The 27,663-nt window shown below is 45.5% G+C and overlaps 1 protein-coding gene across 2 annotated transcripts in view; it reads right to left on the bottom strand.

The window, feature by feature from the left end:
• The window catches only part of LOC115146789 (latent-transforming growth factor beta-binding protein 2-like), a 156,998-nt gene that overhangs the window by 55,977 nt on the left and 73,358 nt on the right, over positions 1–27,663 (bottom strand). For both annotated transcript variants that reach the window (XM_065004237.1, XM_065004238.1), the window contains exons 4-8: positions 17,986–18,206; positions 16,796–16,966; positions 11,917–12,120; positions 9,159–9,478; positions 6,227–6,329 (exon numbers count right to left, since the gene is read on the bottom strand). In XM_065004237.1, coding sequence (XP_064860309.1) covers positions 6,227–6,329; positions 9,159–9,478; positions 11,917–12,120; positions 16,796–16,966; positions 17,986–18,206 — 1,019 coding nt within the window. The remainder of the gene's footprint in view (positions 1–6,226; positions 6,330–9,158; positions 9,479–11,916; positions 12,121–16,795; positions 16,967–17,985; positions 18,207–27,663) is intronic.

Below are 27,663 nucleotides of genomic sequence, written 5' to 3'. Positions count from 1 at the left end.
TGAAATTTAAAAAGGTTTGGCACAGTCTCTCCAAAGGGAAAGGAGAGATGGACCAGGGTCTTATTTAACTGGAGTTCATTACGCATTGGAATTTGCAGCATGTGGGTTTACAGTGCATTCGATCCTACAAGGCTGAACAGGGCTGGGGCTTCCACAGTGTAGGCCTGGGACTGACAAGCACATCTCACTGTCATAACCTCCATTACGTCAACCTCCGTCCTTCCCAAAAACACAAACCCATTAGTTTCCCCACTGCACCATGGCTTTCTCCACTCCATATAACAATAATAATACTTTAACTACCAAAAATAACAATGTAGTCTGGCAGTGTCTTGGATGGGAAATCTCTTAACAAATCAGTCAGAGTTCAGTGAATCCTTGCCATCGGATAGAGGGAGAACAACAGGAGAAAGATGTGGGAATGGTGTGGGAATCAGAGTTAAGACTGAAGACAAAGACAGGGAGCAGAGAGATACATCCAGGGATGTATCTCCACAGACCGATGCTGCCACTAAAACCGCACTCAATGAGCTGTATACCGCCATAAGCAAACAGGAAAGAGCTCATCCAGAGGCGGCGCTCCTAGTGGCCGGGGACTTTAATGCAGGGAAACTTAAATCAGTTTTACCTCATTTCTATCAGCATGTTAAATGTGCAACCAGAGAGGAAAAAAAATTCTAGGCCACCTTTACTCCACACACAGACGCGTACAAAGCTCTCTCTCGCCCTCCATTTGGCAAATCTGACCATAATTCTATCCTCCTGATTCCTGCTTACAAACAAAAATTGAAGCAGGAAGCACAACTGACTCAGTCTATAAAAAAAATGGTCAGATGAAGCAGATGCTAAACTACAGGACTATTTTGCTATCACAGACTGGAACATGTTCCGGGATTCTTCCGATGACATTGAGGAATACACCACATCAGTCACTGGCTTTATCAAAAAGTGCATTGAGGATGTCGTCCCCACAGTGACTGTACGTACATACCCCAACCAGAAGCCATGGATTACAGGGAACATTCGCACTGAGCTAAAGGGTAGAGCTGATTTATTCAAGGAGCAGGACTCTAACCCGGAAGCTTGTAAGAAATTCCACTATGCCCTCCGATTAAACATCTAACAGGAAAAGCATCAATACAGGACTAAGATGGAATCGTACTACACCGGCTCCGACACACGTCGGATGTGACAGCAATTGCAAACTATTACAGACTACAATGGGAAGCACAGCCAAGAGCTGCCCAGTCACATGAACTTACCAGACGAGCTATATAACTTCTATGCTCGCTTCGAGGCAAGTAACACTGAAACACGCATGAGAGCATCAGCTGTTCTGGACGACTGTTTGACCACTCTCTCCACAGTTGATGTGAGTAAGACCTTTAAACAGGTCAACATTCACAAGGCCGCAGGGCCAGACGGATTACAAGGACGTGTACTGCGAGCATGCGCTGACCAACTGGCAAGTGTCTTCACTGACATTTTCAACCTCTCCCTGTCTGAGTTTGTAATACCAACATGTTTCAAGCAGACAACCATAGTCCCTGTGCTCAAGAACACTAAGGTAACCTGCCTAAATGACTACCGACCCGTAGCAGTCACGTCTGTAGCCATGAAATGCTTTGAAAGGTTGGTCATGGCTCACATCAACACCATTATCCCAAAAACCCATGACCCACTCCAATTTGCATACAGCACCAACAGATGATACAATCTCTATTGCACACCACACTGCCCTTTCACACCAGGACAAAAGGAACACCTATGTGAGAATGTTGTTCATTGACTACAGCTCAGCGTTCAACACCATAGTGCCCTCAAAGGTCATCACTAAGCTAAGGACTAAACACCTCCATCTGCAACTGGATCTTGGACTTCCTGACGGGCCGCCCCCAGGTGGTAAGGGCAGGTAACAACACATCCACCATGCTGATCCTCAACACAGGGGGCCTCTCAGGGTAGCCTGATCACCGACAACAATGAGACAGCCTATTGGGAGGTGGTCAGAGACCTTACAGTGTGGTGCAAGGAAAACAACCTCTCCCTCAACGTGCTCAAGACAAAGGAGATGATTGTGGACTAAAGGAAAAGGAGGACAGAGCGCGCCCCCATTCTCATCAACAGCGCTGTAGTGGAGCAGGTTGAGAGCTTCAAGTTCCTTGACATCACCAATAAACTAATATGGTAAAAGCACACCAACACAGTTGTGAAGAGGGCACGGTAAAACCTATTCCCCCTTAGGAGACTGAAAAGATTTGGGATGGGTCCTCAGATGCTCAAAAGGTTTTACAGCTGCACCATCGAGAGCATCCTGCCTGGTATGGCAACTGCTCGGCCTCCGACCGCAAAGCACTACAGAGGGTAGTGCGTACGGCCCAGTACATCACTGGGGCCAAGTTTCCTGCCATCCAGGACCTCTATACCAGGCGGTGTCAGAGGAAGGCCCTAAAAATGGTCAAAGACTCCAGCCACCCTAGTCAGAGAGTGTTCTCTCTGCTACCACACGGCAAGCAGTACCCGAGCACCAAGTCTAGGTCCAAGAGGCTCTAAACAGCTTCAACCTCCAAGCCATAAGACTCTTAAACAGCTTATCAAATGGCTACCCTGACTATTTGCAGTGCCACCCCCCTTCTACGCTGTTGCTACTCTCTGTTATAATCTATGCATAGTCACTTTAATTACTCTGTACATATAACTCTTTACATATTACCTCAATTACCTCGACACCAGTGCCCCCACACATTGACTCTGTACGGGTACCCCCTGTATATAGCCCTGCAATGGTATTTACTGCTGCTTTTTAATGATCTGTTATTGTTATCTTACCTTTTTTTGTGTTGTATTTTCTTAAAACTGCATTGTTGGTTACAGGCTTGTAAGTCAGTATTTCACCGTAAGGTCTACACCTGTTGTATTCGGCGCATGTGTCAAATAAAATGTGATTTGATTTGACTTAGAGCTGACCAGAGGAGACACATTAAAAGGTTCTGGAAACAGTAGGTGGAACAAGTGGTCTAAGCCATAGGTTCCCAAGCTTTTTCACTTGGGGCCCCCCTTCCAGCATTGGGGAACATCCCGCACTCCCCTGTGCATGTGAGCACGCGCCACGTCTATTTCTATGGGCACAAGCACCGTTCATGACACAAACTGTCCACACCCCTCTTGTTGTTGGAGAGGAAATGTTGCACGTTTAAAGCTTATTTCCTACAATTCTACACTTTTTGCCATGGGGTGCAAAAAACATTTAGCAGTTTCTTACAAGCTATAAAGAGTCATAAATAGTTCTCTAAGGTATCAAATCAAATTGTATTGGCTACCTAATACACATAAATCTAAAGGGGTGAATGAGAATATGTACATATAAACATATGGATGAGCGATGGCTGAGCGGCATAGGCAAGATGCAGTAGATGGTATAGAATACAGTATATATATATGAGATGAGTAATGTAGGATATGTAGACATTATTAAAGTGGTGTTATTTAAAGTGACTAGTGATACCTTTATTAAATCCATTTATTAAATGTATTCAAGTGGCCAGAGATTTGAGTCTGTATGTTGGCAGCAGCCACTCAATGTTAGTGATGGCTGTTTAACAGTTTGATGGCCTTGAGATAGAAGCTATTTTTCAGTCTCTGGGTCCCAGCTTTGATGCACCTGTACTGACCTCACCTTCTGGATGATTGTGGGGTGAACAGCCAGTGGCTCGGGTGGTTGTTGTCCTTGGTTATCTTTTTAGCCTTCGTGTGACATTGGGTGGTGTAGGTGTCCTGGAGGGCAGGTAGTTTGCACCATTGTGCAGACCTCACTAACCTCTGGAGAGCATTTCAGTTGTGGGCAGAGCAGTTGCTGTACCAGGCGGTGATACAGCCCGACAGGATGCTCTCGATTGTGCATCTGTAAAAGTTTGTGAGTGTTTTTGGTGACAAGCCAAATTTCTTCAGCCTCCTGAGGTTTAAGAGGTGCTGTTGTGCCTTCTTCACCACGCTGTCTGTGTGGGTGGAACATTTCAGTTTGTCTGTGATGTATATGCTGAGGAACTTAAAACTTTCCACCTTCTCCACGACTGTCCCATCGATGTAAATGGGGGGATGCTCCCTCTGCTGTTTCCTGAAGTCCACGATCATCTCCTTTGTTTTGTTGACGTTGAGTGAGAGGTTATTTTCCTGACACCATGCTCCGAGGGCCCTCACCTCCTCCCTGTAGGCCGTCTCGTCGTTGTTGGTAATCAGGCCAATCACTGTTGTGTCGTCTGCAAACTTGATGATTGAGTTGGAGGTGTGCATGGCCACGCAGTCATGGGTGAACAGGGAGAACAGGAGAGGGCTGAGAAAGCACCCTTGTGGGGCCCCAGTGTTGAAGATCAGCGGCGGCCTGTCAGAAAGTCCAGGACCCAGTTGCACATGACGGGGTCGAGACCAGAGTCTCCAGCTTGATGACGAGTTTGGAGGGTACTATGGTGTTAAATGATGAGCTGTAGTCAGTGAACGGCATTCTCACATAGGTATTCCTCTTGTCCAGATGGGATAGGGCAGTGTGATGGCGATTTCGTCGTCTGCGGACCTATTGGGGCGGTAAGCAAATTGAAGTGGGTCTAGGGTATCATGTAGGGTGGAGGTGATATGATCCTTGACTAGTCTCTCAAAGCACTTCATGATGACAGAAGTGAGTGCTACGGGCGGTAGTCGTTTAGCTCAGTTACTGTACCTTAGCTTTTTGAGAACAGGAACAATGGTGGCCATCTTGAGGCATGTGGGCACAGCAAACTGGGATAGGGATTGATTGAATACGTCCGTAAACACACCAGCCAGCTGGTCTGCGCATGCTCTGCGGATGTGGCTAGGGATGCCGTCTGGGCCGGCAGTCTTGAGAGGGTTAACACATTTAAATGTTTTACTCACGTTGGCCACGGTGAAGGAGAGCCCACAGGCTTTCGTAGCGGGCCGTGTCAGTGGCACTGTATTGTCCTCAAAGCGAGCAAAGAAGTTGTTTAATTTGTCTGGGAGCAAGACGTCGATGTCCACAATAACTTACATGACAAAATGACTTCCTTACAGATTTTTGTCATCAAGCCTTCAACTGACTGACCTGACCAGTCCCAGAGAGATGTACGGGATGACAAAATGATTACTCTTAATTTATGCTTGTCCACTTGTTTTAGTTATACAAAGTATAATCAAGCCAGTTAAAGCGAGTTCTGGACATATTTCTATACAGGGAACAATAAGACTGGAAAGAAATGCCAAGTATTCCCTATTAAGTCCTTCAAAGTATACCAACTAGCATGGGACCTATGTGGCTTCATCCTTCTCTTTTTGTCTTTCATTCTCTCATCTGACTCTGCATGTGACCTGGGACCGAGGCCCAAGCTGCCCCTAAACAACTACATCATGAGAGAACGGAGGGATAGTTCTGTTTCTCCCCACTTCACAGGACAGAGGAGATGAAACCATCTGGAATCCAAAAGAGATGCTGATGTGGGTCTTGAGAGAGATTCTGGCACAGAGAGAAGAGAAGAATAGATTTGTGTTTGTGATGAATTGGACCTGAGTGAGATGATGTCTGCTCACGATTAGAGCTCCGGCAGACAGACACACTAAACAGGGACAGGCTATGACAGCACCCTGTGCAGGCAATTGACATCTACCGCAGCCAGACCTCTTCCTGATAGGAATTAACAGTGAAGGGCAGGGACAGTCTCTCCCAACCGTCACACACCTCCTTAGAGAGCTCCAGTAACAGCACTTGGGGGTCCTTGGGGGGGGGTCATCAGGGGTCAGGAGTGCTCTTCTACTACAAACACAATGAGGGAACACACAGCAGCGACAGTCCAGGCAGCTATGGTCAGGGACCACCGCGGTTCATTCTCTTCTGTTACTTAAAGTAGGAGAGGGAGAGTCAGCCTCTTTCTCTGCCTGCCCGCAGGCTGGGTGGCACTCCTGCCAAACTGCTTAATTTTCTAATAAGACGACAAGTAAGTCCCGATGCCAATGAAGTCGAGGCACAATCCTTCTAATCTAGAATACACAAATCAGCAATCATCCTGAATTATCACCCCATGTTAAAGTAATTGACTGTTATTCTCCGAGATACATTGTGTTTATGAATGAAGTAAAAGGAGATGTTTAGCTACATTAACACATCATAACAAATATATAACACAAGGTAAAGCACTGGAGAAGGTTCAGTGGTTCAGTGTGTTCAGTATGTGAGGGGACTCACCTGGTTTGGTTGGACACTCTGTGCACTTGTTCAGGCCCCATGAGGCTCCCACACTTCCACAGCAGTCATCCTGTTTGGTCAGGCCAGGAAGAGGCTTCCCACACTGCAATGACAACACATACACATCTCAACACACTCACACAACACAGGACACATCACTGACACCTTCCTTTTCCACCTCATTTGATAGTATGTTGCTTAACGTCACTGTATTTGTGTGTGTGGAATACCTGTGTGTCTGTGTGTGTGCGTGTGTGTGTGCTGTGTGTGTGCTGTGTGTGTATGCATGGGTGTGTAGTAGTGTGTGAGTCTTCCCATCGGAAAGTGGACAGAGTGAGCTGAACAGAACACACCTGAGACTGGTTAGACAGCAGCAGAGGACACAATCAGGCTGATCCACAAATAGCTGTAATGCTGCTGCTGCTGCTGGCATGGTTTGTTTAATTAAGGAGCTTGGCTAATTTTGGAGAGATTATTATCAAACCTCACTGCCTGGCAAATGGTGCCTCATGGATCTTTTGGAAGAAAAGATAAGGACACATTGCTATGGAACACCTAACTAGGGCACGCACTGGCAAAGTCAGTCAAGACCAAACAGAGATCTTATTTGAGGAAAACCAGTAAGCAACCGCAGGATGAAGACATGGCATAGACAATGAGAGATCCCCTCCAGCACAAACATACTCTCCCTCTGCTCCTCTGCTCTGTGTCCAGCAGCAGATATCACATAGCCCAACACTGGCCTGGCAGCAGCTCTACAGAGGAAACTACCGTTAGGGTTGGAAACACAAAGGAAGGAGCATCTCTTACAGCCTAGCCAACAGATGCTGCCTGTACAGGACCTCCGTGAGGAACTCTAATTACCAGTGGCAGCCAGTGGAGTTAGAAATCTGAGTAACGGCTCATGGTAATGGCTGGAATGGAACGGTATCGCAAACATATGGTTTCCATGAGTTTGATACCTTTCCAATCATTCCATTCCAGCCATTCCAAAGAGCCTGTCCTCCAATTTCTTCCTCCACTGGCCACCACTGCTCTGTCTTTATTTACTCTGTGTGTGTGAGAGAGTGTGAAGGAGATGCATTGTGGGTGTAGCAGTTCGCCTTGTCTTTGAGACAAGTAGTGGATTTCAGTCTCCTTCCTTTTCCCTTCATTTCAGGCCTAACTCATAACTAACTTCTGACACGTCTGTGTGTGTTGGGAGGGGAACATGAGATGACCAATGTGTTGACAACTCATAACTGGATGCAGGATAAATTCGAACATAGGCAGCTTCTACCAGACAGACAGAGGAGGGAAGGTAGGTATGCTGCCCTGCGGCACAAACGGTAAAACACACAGAAGCCAAACTTGGTCTTCACCTCAAAGACTAGGCAAACATCCTGACCATATTACCAGTCATGGTAACTAGGCTTCTCCAAAACTGCATTCTGATGCCACTGATGGTCATTAGTAGTCTACCAAACTCACTAATGGCCTGGTACTCAGGGCTCTACTGTCCCTCTAATCACTCTGATGTCAATGCAAATTAAATTGAAAATCAAACACTTAAGAGTTCTTGCATTCAGAGTTTGAGTAGAAAAGGATCACCTGTTGTGGAGCGAGAGCCAGCTCCTCATATCTGGTTGATGAACGGAATGAAATAAGTGTTCTTATAAACCCATGTTATGCAACATTTCTATTGGCTATACTATCCAATTGCATGAGAAAACTAAGTTGATGGCCTTTATTAAGGCCTACTATATTTATTTCTCAACTTTCCTAATATTAGCACATTGGTTTGCTTTACAACAGAGTAGCCTACCATTCGCTATTAGCATCCTAGCATCCTCCATTCGCTATTAGCATCCTAGCATCCTCCATTCGCTATTAGCATCCTAGCATCCTCCATTCGCTATTAGCATCCTAGCATCCTCCATTCGCTATTAGCATCCTAGCATCCTCCATTCACTATTAGCATCCTCCATCCTCCATTCGCTATTAGCATCCTAGCATCCTCCATTCGCTATTCAAGTGCATACTGATGACGTCTTTTTTCCCCTGCTCTTGTTCCGACAGGTGCATGATAACGGCCCATTCTAAACCAAAACTAATTCCACACATATATTATTTAGTATACTGTATTTAAAGACATGATTACATTGAGAATAGTCTGATGAGTGAGAATCATAGTGACACGCATCATGTAGCCTTGCCCATAGGCCTATATAAGGTGTGTATCACAACTAACTGTTAGCGTAGCCTATTTTCAAATCATCATTAGAGTTGCATCATGCAGCCTTACAATGTATTAGAAATCAAAACATATAGGCTAAGGTTTGAATCTCAATTAAAGTTGCATGAATAATTATAAATCAAGCATATAGTAGGACCTGTTTCAAATTGTGACTTTGTTAATTAACCGCTCGACACAGAATAGGTGCATGTGCATATTCCCTCGAAAAACGTTTGGACAAAATATCCTTTCTATTTTATTCAGCTATGTTCAATTGTATTATTCTTATTATAAAATAATGGTAGGGGAAATCTTAGCAAATCTTGTCTGCCCACAGTCATATCAGGCCCTAACATAAGGACAACTCAGAATACGCTATTCTGTTCTTCTGAAATAAACAACATTTTCTTCATATCATCATTCCTTTAGACCTGTCTAAAATAAATAATGTATTTATTGTGCAGGTGTAGGCGATATTAAATACATTTATTAGACTTTTTAAAATGTAGATGTTCCAAAGGTCCGCATCAGTGGCTTGTAGGCTATGCGTGGAAGCCCGCAGATACTAAACGCGTTTTATTATTTAAGGGTCAATTACCGTGAGACCGGCAGTTATTTGTATGACAGTTAACGGCTGACAAAATGTCATGACCTCCACAGCCCTAGCTAGGATCATCATCAACTATAATTGACTGTGTTCAGTGTACATCACTGTACCTGTCCATCGACAGTCTCCTGGAAGCACCTTCCCACATATCCGTTCTGCCGGGGTCTGGAGTTGCTGCTGCCGTTCCCGTTGGCTAAGGTGTGTCCGTTTCCGTGGCCATTCCCATTCCCGTGTCCGTTTCCATTGGAGTGCCCATGCTCATGCCCATTGCCGTTGCCAAGGCCAGGTTGGGAGCGCTGCTGTATAGAGTGACCCCCCTCGGCTGCGGGGGGTCTCTGGCCAAGCTTGACCCGGGCTACCTGGTGGATCTGGACCTCAGCCTCATGGGGGTGCTGGATGTGGACATTCACCAGGGACGGATGTAGAGAGACTGGACAGGACACAAAATGCACAGCACAGTCAGTCAGGCAAAACTCTCTACCATCACACCAGCAGAAACACCTTTGAACCCAGGCTGGATGGACATGGTAAAAAACATGATGTCCTGGACCTGACCTTGCAGTAAAATCTGAAATTCAATGATTGTCAAAGGATGTTCCCAAAAGGCTTTAAATAACCTCTTCAGCCCAAGCCAGGTCTTAGCATATAGAGATACAGTACAATTGAAAGGGCACTTAAAACATACTAAAGTGCTTCATTCCATAGCTAAAGGTCTTAATCTGGTGTTGTCTAGTACTGTTTTTTTTACTAGGGCCATCTACTTTAAGTGCTGCCCAGTAGCCTACTTGATGTGTGAACTTCTGACTGCTCATAACTTGCAGATGATTGTTAGCACATCAACCAGGTGTTTGAACCATTTCATGTGTCTGAAGGTACAAACTCTGTCTTCCCGGCGGGCCCGGTGAGCAAATCATGTGCACGTAGGCCTACTATTTGGCTATTTGGATAGTTCAGATGACCATGTCTGCAGTAACATAGCAGGCATAAAAGAAATCTACAGCAAAATTGATACTGTGAGATTTCAAAACTTTTAAAACCATGACTAGAGAGAGACCGTCAACGAATACATTAAAGAGCTGCTGTTTATATGAGTGAGTTCATGTTTAAGTTCTTACTCAGCACTGTCAACACTTTTTACTCAACACTTTTATGAGCCATAAAACGTGTGTTCTTCATAATTCCACTCGCGCTACAACAAGCACTGCAGTAGTAATGAATGAGTTGGAAAGTGCATCTATAGGCTTGTGTTGTTGTTATTAGCGGCTTGTTTTTTGAGGGGGGATAATTACATTTCTCTGTTCATAGGAGTAACAATATGAATTTGTGCATGAGGCAGAAATAATGTGGTGTGACACAAGTTACACCATCAGCTGGAAGAAGGTCTCCCTTTTTGGTCAGTGTCAGTGGAGGACAGGGAGAGTGGAGAGACGTTGAGAGGCAAAACATCAGTCTGCTGCTCTCTCCCTCTGCTGAGACTGACCATCAGATGCAGGCACCATCAGCCAGTAAAATTTAAATTAAAATCAAATGATATAAATGTATGCTCACTCAGCTGTGCCTCACATGTAATACAACAACTGATCTATTACCAATGTGATCATATAGCCTACCTCCTCAAGAAACCAACACTCGACCCCTCTGAAGTCAGAAACTACAGACCGGTATCCCTTCTTTCTTTTCTCTCCAAAACACTTGAGCGTGCTGTCTCTGACCAACTCTCTCGCAATCTCTCTCAAAACTATCTTCTTGACCCTAACCAGTCAAAGCTGACTCTCTCTTCTATGTTCTCATCCTCCTAGATCTATCTGCTGCCTTCGATACCGTGAACCATCAGATTATCCTCTCTACCCTCTCAGAGCTGGGGGTCTCAGGTTCTGCACACTCTTGGATTGCATCCTACCTGGCAGTCCGCTCCTACCAGATGGTCTGATTCATGCTCTACAACATTCGACCCTACTCCACACAGGAAACAGAGCAGGACCTAATCCAGGCATTTGCCATCTCTCGTCTGGACTACTGCAACTCGCTTATGGCTGGGCTCCCCACTTGTGCCATCAAACGCCTGCTTCTTATCAAGAAAGCTGCAGGCTGCCTGGTGTTCAACATTCCATAATTCTCCCATGTCACCCCGCTCCTCTGCACACTCCACTGGCTTCCAGTCGAAGCTTGCATCCACCACAAGACCATGTTACTTGCCTATGGAGCAGCAACAGGAACTGCCCCTACCTACCTTCAGCCTCTGCTCAAACCCGAGTACACCGTTCTGCCACCTCTGGTCTCTTGGCCCTCCCACCCCTATAGGAGGGCAACTCCCGCTCAGCCCAGTCCAAGTGCTTCCCTGTCCTGGCACCCCAATGGTGGAACCAGCTTCCCCCTGAACCTAGGACAGCATAGTCTCTGCCCATCTTCCGAAAACATCTAAAAGCCTACCTCTTCAAGGACATTTTAAATAATCCCACAGCACCCCGCTGGCTGCTCATTTTCCTGCTCTTCATGGCACTGGTTAGGGCATGATCTGTTTCTCATTCACTATAGGGTCTTCTGTTGATAGATGGAGCACTATCCTCAAAACACCCCATTACATATTCTACTGAGAATCCAGTCACTGCTGCTTCGCAAAGGTAGATTACGGCACAGTTACTAATGGGCTGTTGCACATCAACAAATAAACCTGAGTTAGTTCAAACAGAATCAGAACAGTTGAGAGGGCATGATTAATTCAATTTATAAAGGACAGCAGTAAAATGAGCAGAACTGGAGGAAACAGTGTGTCTACAGGAGACCTGGCTGGGAAGGACCTGGAGACCTGGCCAGAGACTGTGTCCTTGTGTTCCGTCGAGCCAGCCAGACAGATGGCTAGGTGATTACCTTGTTGATTGGACAGCGGCAGGGTGTACATGGAGTGGGAGGAGGAGTTAAGTCCGGCCAGGCTGCCGTCCTTCCGGCTGAGGGTTGGTCTGGCAGAAGGGGGGGCCGGGAGGTGGCAGAACTTCCCTGTCGAGTTTGATGGGCACCAGCACTGGTCCCTGCCAATGCAGCGCCCACCACTCAGACAGGGGATCTGACAGAAGACTGCGGGAGAGAGAGCAAGAGAGACCAAGGTCATTACCAAAGAGAAAGGTTAGTTGGTGTAAGAAACCGCCAGCTTTAATTAGTTGATTTATGCTTATACCCATACACACAATGAGAAGCAGGAGGGATAGTTCTGAAAGAAAGTGTGTACGGAGACTTCTTGTTCTCTGGAATGGAATGTTCACATAACCACATTCACGAGCAGACACCTCATTTGACATGGGTTTATGAAGTTCCAACTTCACCCTGAGGGCAACACACACTAATAATATCACCCCTCCCTATTAAGCCAAGCCTTTCTCAGCTGTCCCATGATGTGTGTATGTGCCTCATTTAAACACCCAGGTTTCAAGAAAATAAGGAATGTACACACTCCTATATTTGATACTTTCTCTGTTGACAATGAAACTCTCACCTATTTCAAAGGAGTAAGGCAATTGGTTCTTGAGCAGATAAGTGTCACGCCCTGTTCTGTTTCACCTGTCTTTGTGATTGTCTCCACCCACCTCCAGGTGTCACCTGTTTTCCCCATTAGTCCCTGGTGTATTTATCCCTGTGTTTCCTGTCTCTATGTGCCAGTTCGTCTTGTTTTGCCAAGTCAACCAGTGTTTCTCCTAGCTCCTGTTTTTCCCTGTCTCTGTTTTTTCCTAGCCCTCCTGGTTTTGACCCTTGCCTGTCCTGACGCCGAATCCGCCTGCCTGACCACCCTGCCTGTCCTAACCTCGAGCCTGCCTATCGCCTGGACTCTGACCTGGTTTATGAACTCTGTCCCCGACCTGCCTTTTGCCCACCCCTTTTGTTGTAATAAATATCGGAGCTCAACCATCTGACTCCTGTGTCTGCATTTGGGTCTTGCCTTGTGGCCTCATAATAAGACTATTGAATCCCTACATAACACTGTCTTTCTTTGAATAATTTGATTTGATTTACTTTGCTTTACACCCTGCAACCCTGCAATCTTCCTCTACAAGGAGAAGCAGCTGGTGCTTGACAGTGTGAGCATTTTCATCTCTTGGCAAAGGTCCCAGTGTCCTACATACCTGCTCCATACCAGGATATACAAAGGAGCTCAAACCTTAACCTCAACTCATTCATACTTGAGCCTGGAAAATGAAAAATCGCTAACAGCCTTGCCCAAATAAAAGGCGATATTCTAAGTGAACAAAATAAAAAAGGTTGATGCCCTTTTTGGTCCAAAAGTACCAAAAATTACCTCAATTTTTTTATGCTACATATCTAGACTTATCCTGACTAGTGATGCACTGATATGACATTTTTGGCCAATACCAATATCCAATATATTCCTTGCCAAAAATAACGATACCGATATTTAACATTTTTGCGGCCTTTTAAGTAATCTAGTACAGTTAAATAGTTAACACACACACATGGACGCAGAGGTCTAAGGCACTGCATCTCAGTGCAAGAAGAGTCACTACAGTCCCTGGTTTGAATCCAGCTGTTTCACATCCAGCCGTGATTGGGAGTCCCATAGGGCGGCGCACAATTGGCCCAGCATCATCCGGGTTTGGCCGGGGTAGGCCGTCATTGTAAATAAGAATTTGTTCTTAATTGACTTGCCTAGTTAAATCAAAGGTTACACACACACCACACTGACCAAAAGGTTATTTTGTTGGCATTTACGTATTTCCCCATTACCAGTAAAACAATCAAAACCTATGTCTGTCACTTACTTGCTGTGCTGTTTCGTTGTTCTTTTGTTCCGTCATTTCATTCTCAACCAGGATTTCAATGGAACACCGTTTGGGTCTTTGCGTGTCAAGAAATATACTATTTAACAAATAACACGATTTGACGTGTCAAATAACCCTATTGACCAGTCATGACCTGAATATGACTGCAGCTCACATAATTTAACACGTTCATGAATTTGTTACGTATTTATTACACATTGATTACATTATCACTCGTATTTCACATGTCACAACGAGTCATCGATACGTATGCTATGATGCTGGTAAAGTTGTCTCGTGCACCTACAGTGATGGTCATAAAAGAAAGGTAGCTAGCTCATGGATGCAAACAATGTTCTTCCCAAAACAACATAGCAAAACTACATCTGTTTCAGTAGCTATTAGCTAGCTAACTATATAGCTAGGTGTCATCATCTAAAATAACCCACATTTTTAAGACAGTTCTTATTTGATTAATTGTGGTCGGACGCATCTATGTGAAGCTAGCCACAATAAGAATTAGCCACAATAGTGGAATTTGCGGTTAGCCTTCAAAATAAATCTATGGAATAATTCTACTATTTGTATTCATTTGCATCACTGTCAATGACACTTTTATTTTGAAGGCAAACCGCAAATTCCACTATTGTGCCTAATCCTTATTGTGGCTAGCTTCACAACACATAACCTGGTCCGGTCGAGCCTCACTAGCCAGATGAAGCAAGTTGGCTGCTTATAATGTTCACTTTGGGCAACAGGGTTAAGAAGCTGGCTAGCTATTTATTTTCATGAACTAATGTTCAATTTCAATAGGCGAACAACAAGTGGCAACCTAGCTAATACTTACTCACAAGGATTCCTAAATCATTGCTAAGAATAATGAAAATGACTGCAGTTGCTACTGGTCATTGTTTTCAGGCTGGTTTGTATTGGTACTAGCTAGGTACCAAGCTAAAGCTCACGACCCCAGAAGTTGCGGTCGAACAAATTATGCTTTATTACCAACACGGTATTGTAAACTCATCGTTTGTGGCCGGTGTTTGCATGCTTTTTTGTACAGCTTTGACAGAGCTACTGTATCTTTTTTGACTTGCAAAGACCCAAACGACATTCCATAGTATGTATGTCGTGAAGCTAATAGCAGTGACACTATTACTGTGTAACTCCGGTAGGGCAACATCTGAAAAATAGCACACTTGGTAGTGTGTACCGGTGCTCGACCAGTCGGCGAAAGCCAACATCACCCACGACAGAGAACGGTTGATTATCAAGGGCAATGAATTCCATTATCTTGCCATTACGCTTTCAAATGACTTCTCGACTTGTTGACTGCTCCATCCACACAGCAGATATTGTGGGCTAGTTAAGGAATGCTTTGTTGCACACAAAGCGCAAAATTCTATGTGGCTTCACGTCATGTATCTACATTATTTAGGTATGCATATAGGAATGTCTCAGTCTCGCCGCAGACACAGTCTCAGCCTCGCCGCAGACACAGTCTCAGCCTCGCCGCAGACACAGTCTCAGTTTCGCCGCAGACACAGTCTCAGTTTCGCCGCAGACACAGTCTCAGTCTCGCCGCAGACACAGTCTCAGTCTTGCCGCAGATGCAGTCCCGTCCCCAGCTTCAACTTCCGCCTAGCCCTAGTTAACCTCAGCATGGGGCAGGAATTATTCCTAGACAACAACCTGACTTTTTCTCTTACCCAACCTCTACCTACCAGACAGATAGGAAGATACAATTCAGGCCCGTGCCACACCACCACGGATGTCTTTGAAATGCATTGTTAAATGGCTTCTCTAAGTCTCTTGTCCCAGTAATGTCAGGGTTTAGAATAACTGTTCAATGTTGTGAATCCAGGGAGCCCAACAGTGTAATGATGTTATCCACCTAGTTTTTACTGCCCCACATTGGGAACATAACAACATGACATAACTGTTCGCTGCCCACTTGACATTCCTTGAGGAACACGCACTTCAGCAACAACAAAATGCCAGCTTGGATGTCGAGAAATTTCCTTTAACAGAGTCTTTTTACAGATGTTTTAATGGTCAGAGATTTCTTTAAAATAAAATCAAACATAAAAACAAACTACTTCTCAGGATCACCCAGAAGTTCCAAGGAATGCATTGTGAAATTTCTCTGCCAAGCCATTGAAGTGTTTGTAGTAAGTTAACATTTTCCCAAAACCTATTAATGGGAGCATAAATCTGCAAAACAATCTGTTTATCTATTCAGAACTCAGCCAGTTCCTCCCATGAGGAGCTTAGTGTGTTAAGTGTGGGGCAGCGGCGGCGTGTGTGTATTTGATATGGGCGCTCTTCACTTCTAATCAGTTTGAGTGATTACTGTGAGCCTTAGTTGTGTGGTATGGGCTGAGGGGAACACTATGGAAACAGGGCCGGAACCCCAGCATTGGTTATTGTTCTCCCCCACCATGGAGAGACAGGGAGGGAGACTACTCTCCTGTGTGAGTTTGTAGCAAAGCCTGTGGATAAATGGCAGCTTTAATGTAATCCCTATACAATCCTGTTCACGCGGTTACTCCCTCTCTTTCTCTCTCCCTCGCTCTTTCTCTCTGTTTCTTTCCCTCCATTGCTCCCAGTGAGCACGTTAAATGGTTAACAGTGGCGCTGAGAGCGAGACGTAAACCACAAAAAGACTGTGCTAAGTGTTGGGAGCGTGAGAGCGCCGCTTCCACGTGTGTGGTCAGCTTAACCCCCTCCACTGAGCCCTGCAACACAATGGGCAGGGAGACCTGCTCTTAATCTGCTCTCCCCTCTCCCTCGCTCTCTCCCCTCTGCCCATCTCTCTCTCTTTCACACTGTTCCCGACCATGCATAATCTCCCCCACTTTGTCCCGTCTCTTTCCCTGACTGCCTGCTATTCAGTGTTGACAGTGCCGCAGTGGGAATGGGTTTACCTATCAGGATCCCCTCTTTCCCCTGGACTACATTCAGACAGTGGGGGGGGGACTCACAGAGTCTGAAGCCCTGGGTCTTGGGTGGCTGGTGCTGGTTCTCACTGTAGACGGTGGTGGTGTCACCCTTCTCACAGTTGTTGTAGCAGCGGCCGCCACTGCACACCCTCCGACACACCATGGGGGTGAAGACGATTTTGATGCGGTCCAGGTTGGAGGTAAGGTTGGCCCCTGGAGCACAGCGACACACAGAGACCTGGGTGAGCAGGAGCAGCGCTGCGCTGGAGAAGAGCTGCATTCTTAACAAGCCACAGACAGACAGACAGACAGACAGACAGACACAATCTCTGGCCCTCCTGCCTGGCTAGCCCAACAGAAGGGGAGGTTAATATGAGTGTGTGTGTGTTTGGGCGTGTGTGTGTTTGTTTATGCGTGAGTGTGTTTGTGTCAGTGCCTTGGCAATGGAATGGTACAGCTGAGAGGATGCCTGTCCTCCAAGCCTTTATTATTGGGAAAAGGTGTTCTAGATGTGTGAGTAAACCTGTAATGGTGGGAAGCTGTTCAACACCGTTGCCCTAGTAGGAGGGAAAAACAAGAGAAACTCAGACAGCAGACAGCTTTACAGAGGGCTCTGTTCTGTTCTGAGAGGGTTGGAGGGGTTTCTGGAAGTTTCTGGTGGTGGGGGAGGGTTATGTCAGGGTGCAGCCTGTCATGGGGCTGAGGTGACAATGAGGACCGTGGTGCCTCCCTCTTCTTCCCACCTCCCTCTCTGGGTCCTAAGGGAGGGAGCACGGCTGTCCAGTGATTGAACACTGCAGACACTCCAGAGCAGAGAGCAGATATCAAACATCTGTCGCTCATGTGATGAAAACCACAGGGAGGGAGGGGAGCCTGGGACGGAGCCAACACCACTCCCCCCCCAAATCTAATGTTCCATTCAGCGAAGACAGAAATTCACTGTGTGTATGTGTCAAATCAAATCAAAGTTTATTTGTCACGTGCGCCGAATACAACAGGTTACCTTACAGTCATAGCACTATGTCTGTCATCGCCCCCACCTACATGTACAGACCTTACAGTGAAATGCTTACTTACAGGCTCTAACCAATGGTGCGGGACAAAAATGTGTGTGTGTGTATGTGTCCTGCATACCGTAGGGTATATTTGTTTTAACTTTGTTAGAAAGCAGGGTAATAAAGAACAGTGGTATCGACTTGGATGAAACTCTTTTTTTCTTTTCTGGTCATTACCTGCTGGCGCCACTGCATCGTTGACTTGTCTGTCGGTGTGGACATTGGTGGTGGGTCTGTGGCCGTTACGACCATTCCCCTTCCCATTGTCATGTCCGTTGCCATTGGGCAGGGCGTTGGAGGTGATGGGGCCAGTGGATGATGGGTATCGTTTGACTGTGCGAGACGTCCCAGTCTGTTGGGGAGACGAAGTGTCGGCTGGTCCTCGCCTCACCTGGGTCCTGGTAACAAGACAGATGACACCAGATCCTTTAAAACTCTCTCTCAACAGCAGTCACTAAACAAACACAAACAACATACAGAACACCGCCACTTACACATGGTCAACATGTTAAACATTACGTCCTACTGTATTTGTGAGAGTTTGACACACAAAACATAGCATTATGTCTGTCTTAGGTCATAGCGTTATGTCTGTCTTCGGTCATAGCATTATGTCTCTCTTCGGTCATAGCATTATGTCTGTCTTCGGTCATAGCATTATGTCTGTCTTAGGTCATAGCATTATGTCTGTTATCGCCCCCACCTACATGTACAGATTACCTCAACTAGCTTGTACCCCTGCACACTGACTCAGTACCGGTGCCTCCTGTATATAGCCTCGTTGTATATAGCCTCGTTATTGTTATTCTTATTGTGTTACTTTTTATTATTACTTTATATTTTAGCCTACTTGGTAAATATTTTCTTCTTCTTGAACTGCACTGGTAAAGTCTACACTTGTTGTATTCGGTGCATGTGGCAAATAAAGTTTGATTTGATTTATGTCTGTCTTAGGTCATAGCGTTATGTCTGTCTTAGGTCATAGCGTTATGTCTGTCTTAGGTCATAGCATTATATCTGTCTTAGGTCAAATCAAATGTTATTTGTCACATGCGCCGAAAACAACAGGTATTAGACCTTACAGTGGAATGCTTACGTACAAGTCTGTAACCAACAATGCAGTTTTAAGAAAATACCCCCCAAAAAGTAAGAGACAAGAATAACAAAAAAATTAAGAGCAGCAGTAAAATAACAATAGTGAGACTATATACAGGGGGGTACCGGTACAGAGTCAATGTGTGGGGGCACCGGTTAGTTGAGGTAATATGTACATGTAGGTAGAGTTATTAAAGTGATAACGACAGAGAGTAGCAGCGGTGTAAAAGAGGGGGAGGGGGGGTAATGAAAAAAGTCTGAGTAGCCATTTGATTAGATGTTCAGGAGTCTTATGGCTTGGAGTCGGACAATTTTTAGGGCCATCCTCCGACACCGCATGGTATAGAGGTCCTGGATGGCAGGAAGCTTGGCCCCAGTGATGTACTGGGCCGTTCGCACTACCCTCTGTAGTGCCTTGAGGTCGGAGGCCGAGCAGTTGCCATACCAGGCAGTGATGCAACCCGTCAGGATGCTCTCGATGGTGCAGCTGTAAAACCTTTTGAGGATCTGAGGATTCATGCCAAATCTTTTCAGTCTCCTGAGGGGGAGTAGGTTTTGTCATGCCCTCTTCACGATTGTCTTGGTGTGCTTGGACCATGTTAGTTTGCTGGTGATGTGGACGCCAAGGAACTTGAAGTTCTCAACCTGCTCCACTACAGCCTCGTCGATGAGAATGGGGCTCAGTCCTCCTTGTCCTGTAGTCCACAATCATCTCCTTTGTCTTGATCACGTTGAGGGAGAGGTTGTTGTCCTTGCACCACACGGTCAGGTCTCTGACCTTCCTACAGGCTGTCTCATCGTTGTCGGTGATCAGGCCTACCACTGTTGTGTCATCAGCAAACTTAATGATGGTGTTGGAGTCGTGCCTGGCCATGCAGTCATGGGTGAACAGGGAGTACAGGAGGGGACTGAGCACGCACCCCTGAGAGGCCCACGTGTTGAGGATCAGATGTGTTGTTACCTACCCTTACCACTTGGGGGCGGCCCATCAGGAAGTCCAGCATCCAAGTGCAGAGGGAGGTGTTCAGTCCCATGGTCCTTAGCTTAGTGATGAGCATTGAGGGCACTACGGTGTTGTACGCTGAGCTGTAGTCAATGAATAGCATTCTCACATATGTGTTCCTTTGTCCTGGTGTGAAAGGCACAGTGTGGTGTGCAATAGAGATTGCATAATCTGTGGATCTGTTGTTGCGGTATGCAAATTGGAGTGGGTCTAGGGTTTCTGGAATAATGGTGTTGATGTGAGCCATGACCAGCCTTTCAAAGCATTTCATGGCGTGCTACAGACGTGAGTGCTACGGGTTGGTAGTCATTTAAGCAGGTTACCTTAGTCTTCTTGGGCACAGGGACTATGGTGGTCTGCTTGAAACTTTTTGGTATTACAGACTCAGACAGGGAGAGGTTGAAAATGTCAGTGAAGACACATGCCAGTTGGTCAGCGCATGCTCGCAGTACACATCCTGGTAATCCGTATGGCCCTGCGGCCTTGTGAATGTTGACCTGTTTAAAGGTCTTACTCACATCGGCTGCGGAGAGTGTACTCACATAGTTGTCTGGAACAGCTGATGTTCTCATGCATGTTTCAGTGTTACTTGCCGCGAAGCGAGCATAGAAGGAGTTTAGCTTGTTTGGTAAGCTCATGTCACTGGGCAGCTCTTGGCTGTGCTTGTAATATTTTGCAAGCCCTGCCACATCCGACGAGCGTCGGAGCCGGTGTACTACGATTCGATCTTAGTCCTGTATCGAAGCTTTTCCTGTTTGATGGTTTGTCAGAGGGCATAGCAGGACTTCTTATAAGCTTTCGGGTTAGAGTCCCGCTCCTTGAAAGCGGTAGCTCTACCCTTTAGCTCAGTGCGAATGCTGCATGTAATCCATGGCTTCTGGTTGGGGTATGTACGTGCAGTCACTGTGGGGACGATGTCATCGATGCACTTACTGATAAAGCCAGTGACTGATGTGGTGTACTCTTCTTTGCCATCAGAAGAATCCCGAAACATATTCCAGTCTGTGCTAGCAAAACAGTCCTGTAGTTTAGCATCTGCTTCATCTGACCACTTTTTATAGACTGAGTCACTGGTGCTTCCTGCTTTAATTTTTGCTTGTAAGCAGGAATCAGGAGGATAGAATTATGGTCAGATTTGCCAAATGGAGGGCAAGGGAGAGCTTTGTAATGTGTCTCTGTGTGTGGAGTAACGGTGGTCTAGATTTTTTCCCCCTCTGGTTGCACATTTAACATGCTGATAGAAATTAGGTAAAAGTGATTTAAGTGTCCCCGCATTAAAGTTTCCAGCCACTAGGAGCGCCGCCTCTGGATGAGCTCTTTCCTGTTTGCTTATGGCGGTATACAGCTCATTGAGTGCGGTTTTAGTGCCAGCATCGGTCTGTGGTGGTATGTAGACAGCTACAAAAAATAAAGATGAAAACTCTCTTGGTAGATAGGCGAGCAAAACCTTGTGACTTTCTTAGATATCGTGCACCAGCTGTTGTTTACATATATGCATAGGCCCCACCACGTGTCTTACCAGAGGCTGCTGTTCTATCCTGCCGATAGAGACCATGGTGCTTGCCTACGGAGCTGTGAGGGGAACGGCACCTCAGTACCTCCAGGCTCTGATCAGGCCCTACACCCAAACAAGGGCACTGCGTTCATCCACCTCTGGCCTGCTCGCCTCCCTACCACTGAGGAAGTACAGTTCCCGCGCAGCCCAGTCAAAACTGTTCGCTGCTCTGGCCCCCCAATGGTGGAACAAACTCCCTCACGATGCCAGGACAGCGGAGTCAATCACCACCTTCCGGAGACACCTGAAACCCCACCTCTTTCAGGAATACCTAGGATAGGATAAAGTAATCCTTCTCACCCCCCCCTTAAAAGATTTAGATGCACTATTGTAAAGTGGCTGTTCCACTGGATGTCTTAAGGTGAACGCACCAATTTGTAAGTCGCTCTGGATAAGAGCGTCTGCTAAATGACTTAAATGTAAATGTAAATAGAGTGTATAACCCGCCAGCTGTATGTTCTTAATGTCGTCGTTCAGCCACAACTCGGTGAAACATAAGATATTACAGTTTTTAATGTCCCGTTCGTCCCATTTATTTTCCAGCGATTGAACATTAGCTAGCAGGATGGAAGGCAGAGGCAGATTAGCCACTCGTCGCCTGGTCTTGACAAGGCACCCTGAAATCTCAGTCTGATGGGGATCTGGTCGGGTGTCTGCAGTATATCCCTCCCGTCCGACTCATTGAAGAAAAACTCTTCGTCTAATCTGAGGTGAGTAATCGGAGTTCTGATGTCCAGAACCTCTTTTCAGCAATAAGAGATGGTAGCAGCAACATTATTATGTACAAAACAAGTTACGAACAACGCAAAAAAAAAAAAAAATGGCATGGTTGGTTTTGAGCCGATAAGACAGCAGCCAGCCACTCCGGCGCCATCATTATTTGTCATAGCATTATACCCGTCTTAGGTCATAGCATTATATCTGTCTTAGGTCATAGCATTATGTCTGTCTTAGGTCATAGCATTATATCTGTCTTAGGTCATAGCATTATATTTGTCTTAGGTCATAGCATTATGTCTGTCTTAGGTCATAGCATTATATCAGTCTTAGGTCATAGCATTATATTTGTCTTAGGTCATAGAATTATATTTGTCTTAGGTCATAGCATTACTTAATTGATTCCATATGTTTTTACATATTTTGCTTTAATTGAATCAAGAATATTATACCGTACTTAGGTCCTACAGTAATCCACTGTCTCTCATCTGTTGTTGGTCAGAGCAGCATGTGCATGGCTAATTAATAGAAGATTATGTTTAGTATAAAAGGCATTTTGTAATATACAACCAGTCACCACTGATTAAGAGAAAATAAAGCATCCGGGAATTGGGTGAATAACACTCATGATTTCCCTTTGGATCCATCTGCACGTGTGTGTGTGTGTGTGTGTGTGTGTGTGTGTGTGCCTGGTGGGCATCAGCCCGAGTGTTAAACAGTGTTGGAGGAAGTATTACAAATCTGGTGGAAGAACAAAGCGGTCACACTTCTGGCTGCCTGTGCTGTGAGCATTTGATTTGGTGTAATTACAAACAGCAGCAGTGTGCGGGGGAGAAGCTGAGCTCATGTGAGAGCAGTGGACCAGGCACGTGTTTTCCCTGTCAGACCTCCTCTACCTGGGCTCTGTGGGCAGCATTACACCACGGACGGGAATTACTTCACCCCTTAAAACATCTGCATCCCACTGGTCTGGTCTCCCACCGACCACATTGCAGACTACAACACAAGACAGAGAGGAGACAGACCCAAGCCCTTAGTCAGAGAATCAGCTCCTCACAGTTGTACACCTGCAACGCTTCAAGTTATTTAAGGATGAAATGAAACCACTGATTTAGAATAACAATAACATTCGCCTCCCGGGTGGCGCAGTGGTCTAAGGCACTGCATCGCAGTGCTAGCTGTAACACCAGAGACTCTGGGTTCAAGCCCAGGCTCTGTCGCAGCCGGCCGCGACCGGGAGGTCCATGGGGCGAAGCACAATTGGCCTAGCATCGTCTGGGTTAGGGAGGGTTTGGCCGGTAGGGATATCCTTGTCTCATCGCGCACTAGTGACTCCTGTGGCGGGCCGGGTGCAGTGCGTGCTGACCAGGTCGCTAGGTGCACGGTGTTTCCGCGAACACATTGGTGCGGCTGGCTTCCGGGTTGGATGCGCGTTGTGTTAAGAAGTAGTGTGGTTGGGTTGTGTTTCGGAGGACGCATGACTTTCGGCCTTTGTCTCTCCTGAGCCCGTACGGGAGTTGTAGTGTTGAGACAAGATAGTAGCTACTAACAAGATACCACGAAAAAGGGGGTAAAAAATATATAACTTTTTTTTAAATCACAATAACATTCATTACATATGTGTTTTCAGTCAGGCACACACAAACACAAAAAAACACACACACACTGAATATGCGTCACATGACGTTGGGAACTTCCCTCGATTTCTCACCAAACAATTGTTTGTTTGGTACAAACATTGCTTGTTAAATTAGCTAGGCCTATGCCATCACTAGTCCCATCACACATTGTACTTTTTGTTGACTGAACAAATGGCAGTCAGGTTACCTTTATAATCTATTTAGAAATGTTTAGCATTGTATTTACAGGCCTCCTGGTAATTGGTTTCTCCCGTTTCGGGGGTGTTTTCATTGCTTATCAGAAACGCAAATGCTTATACTTATCATGCCAAGTTAACGGCCATTGTAATGTAAAGTGTGCAATAGCCCTATTATTGCTGTAAAAGTGTATAATAACTGTTCATTAACAATATACCTGTTTCAAATGTGAATGGTTTATGTCAGGTGTTGGGTCGGTCCTTTTAGGATGTTGCTGCTCCACACCATCTAACTAAATTGGCTGCCGGGTCCTCTGTCTTAAACTACAAACCCACCGCCTCAGCTGTACTGAGCAGCTCAAGACTCAGCATGTTGCTATTCAGAGAGTCCAAACCACATTCCTGTTGCCAGCGTAACATGACCCTCAGTGAAAAGGAGAAATGGAGACAAACGGTCCTCATATAAACCATCCTTCAGAAAGACAACATGCACCTAGCTGACAGCTGTTGACCCAGTCCTTCCTGACTCCCCTACTAGAGACCCTCTCCGTAGGAAATGACATTGGGGAAACCTGATGTGCTTGTATCAGTCATCAATCAGCCGGGTGTTGGAACAGGGGAGAGGTGCATGGCGGTACGGTTGCCAGTCAAGCCCAGGTCATGATGTTTTTTTTCTTCTGTTCCTGAGTGTGACACCTGGCCTGCACGCATCCTGCCTCACTTCACTTCCTGGGCCAAGCCAGACGTTTTTGCTCCCAATGGCAAACTATTTCCTCACAGCATGAGGTGAGCCGTACAAACAATATTCCGTACAAAATGATATCAAAAGGGAAACATCGCGCTCTCCAAGAAGCTTGGCTGGTGTGTAAAACCAGTGAATTCACACAAACAAAAAATGTGTCCACACTCAGTAGAAAATGATATACCATGCCATTTTAATTAAATCAGTATCTGCCATGACAGGGAGGGACACATTATCATCATGATGATGAAGAACAAAAGACAGCAATGAGGAATGATTGAATTAGTTGAAACAAATGTATTGAATTTGCTCTTGCATTCCATAGTCCAAAATAGAAATACAGGCTTGAGTCTCATGTCGCCACTCACACACAGATATGTGTTCCTGAACTCCACGGACCAGGCTGGTAGTAATAAACCAGGCTGGGATCTCTTAAGGCGCCAGCATGCTTCAGTTCGCATGGCACCTAGCTGAAGTCGACTAGCCGAACCGAACGAGTGGTCTTAAAAGACATTCGCTTGAAAAACAAGAAAAAAAGCAGCCGAAAAAGTTTGTCCATTTTGAGACGCCGTAGCCAGTATACACTTCCTCAAAATAGTCTAAATTAATCTAAGACAACTCAAGAAATACGTCATAAATTTGTACGTGTTTGTCGAGGAGTTCTTAGACGTACAATTTTCCATCTAAGATGTTTGGTGCAGTATTTCCCAATGTAAAAATGTGTATGAAAGCGAGTCATCTCTCGTTGAATGACAACAAATACTTTATTGAAGAATCCCTACTGTTGACTAATCACCGACGAAGGAGCGTAGACTTTATTGAAGAATCCCTACTGTTGACCAATCACAGACGAAGGAGCATAGACTTTATTGAAGAATCCCTACTGTTGACTAATCACCGACGAAGGAGCATAGACTTTATTGAAGAATCCCTACTGTTGACTAATCACAGACGAAGGAGCATAGACTTTATTGAAGAATCTCTACTGTTGACCAATCACAGACGAAGGAGCATAGACTTTATTGAAGAATCCCTACTGTTGACCAATCACAGACGAAGGAGCATAGACTTTATTGAAGAATCCCTACTGTTGACCAATCACAGACGAAGGAGCATAGACTTTATTGAAGAATCCCTACTGTTGACCAATCACAGACGAAGGAGCATAGACTTTATTGAAGAATCCCTACTGTTGACCAATCACAGACGAAGGAGCATAGACTTTATTGAAGTATCCCTACTGTTGACCAATCACCGACGAAGGAGCATAGACTTTATTGAAGAATCCCTACTGTTGACCAATCACAGACGAAGGAGCGTAGACTTTATTGAAGAATCCCTACTGTTGACCAATCACAGACGAAGGAGCATAGACTTTATTGAAGAATCCCTACTGTTGACCAATCACCGACGAAGGAGCGTAGACTTTATTGAAGAATCCCTACTGTTGACCAATCACGGACGAAGGAGCGTAGACTTCGGCTCCGAAATGTTGTGTCCAAAATCAAACAAAAACGTCTTTAGGCTGCGTATAGACAGGCAGCCCAATTCTGATCTTTTTTCCCCCACTAATTATTCTTTTGACCAATCACATCAGATCTTTTTCAGAGCGGATCTGATTGTTCAAAAGAGCAATTAGTGAAGAAAAGATCAGAATTGGGCTTTCTGTGTAAATGCTGTGAGAGCTGTGAATAGGACTACATAGCTAAAACACAGCTGAACAACTAACAACTAATTACCAACTGAACTGTTCCCCACCTCAATAGACCTTAGGCTTTTGAGTACTTCATGATGGAATTCATGTGAGACCAAATAATAATTACGTTTACCACTCAGCAAATGAAATGACAAACGTCTGAGAGCCATACTAAGGGGCCGTGTGTGTGCATGCGTGTGATGGATGATATAAAGTTGTTAGAAACATATGTTGCTGTCAAAACAAATGAACCTTATATCCTTATTGACCTTTTAGTGTTGCACTGTCTCTATGCACACTCACTGGGCCCTGCACACTCACACACTCATTCCATCATCTGCTCATTCACAAGTAATATGCACGTACATTTATGCAGACTCTACACACACGCACACCCACTCACATACAAGCTGCTACTACTCTGTTTATCTTATATCCTGTTGCCTAGTCACCTTACCCTTGTACATATCTACCTCCATCCCTCTAGTATCCCTGTCACCTTACCCCTGTACATATCTACCTCCATCCCTCTAGTATCCCTGTCACCTTACCCCTATATACATATCTACCTCCATCACTCTAGTATCCCTGTCACCTTACCCCTATACATATCTACCTCCATCACTCTAGTATCCCTGTCACCTTACCCCTGTACATATCTACCTCCATCCCTCTAGTATCCGTCACCTTACCCCTATACATATCTACCTCCATCACTCTAGTATCCCTGTCACCTTACCCCTATACATATCTACCTCCATCACTCTAGTATCCCTGTCACCTTACCCCTATACATATCTACCTCCATCACTCTAGTATCCCTGTCAGCTTACCCCTATACATATCTACCTCCATCACTCTAGTATCCCTGTCACCTTACCCCTATACATATCTACCTCCATCACTCTAGTATCCCTGTCACCTTATACATATCTACCTCCATCACTCTAGTATCCCTGTCACCTTACCCCTATACATATCTACCTCCATCACTCTAGTATCCCTGTCACCTTACCCCTATACATATCTACCTCCATCACTCTAGTATCCCTGTCACCCCCTATACCCTATCTACCTCCACATATCTACCTCCATCACTCCATACTCTAGTATCCCTGTCACCTTACCCTATACATATCTACCCATCACTCTCCATCCCCTACTCTAGTCCATCCCTGTCCCTGTCACCTTACCCCTATACATATCTACCTCCATCACTCTAGTATCCCTG

This window comes from Oncorhynchus nerka, linkage group LG18, assembly GCF_034236695.1.
Source record: "Oncorhynchus nerka isolate Pitt River linkage group LG18, Oner_Uvic_2.0, whole genome shotgun sequence".
In the NCBI taxonomy this organism is placed as follows: Eukaryota; Metazoa; Chordata; class Actinopteri; order Salmoniformes; family Salmonidae; genus Oncorhynchus; species Oncorhynchus nerka.
This window is presented reverse-complemented; position numbering and strand designations above follow the sequence as displayed.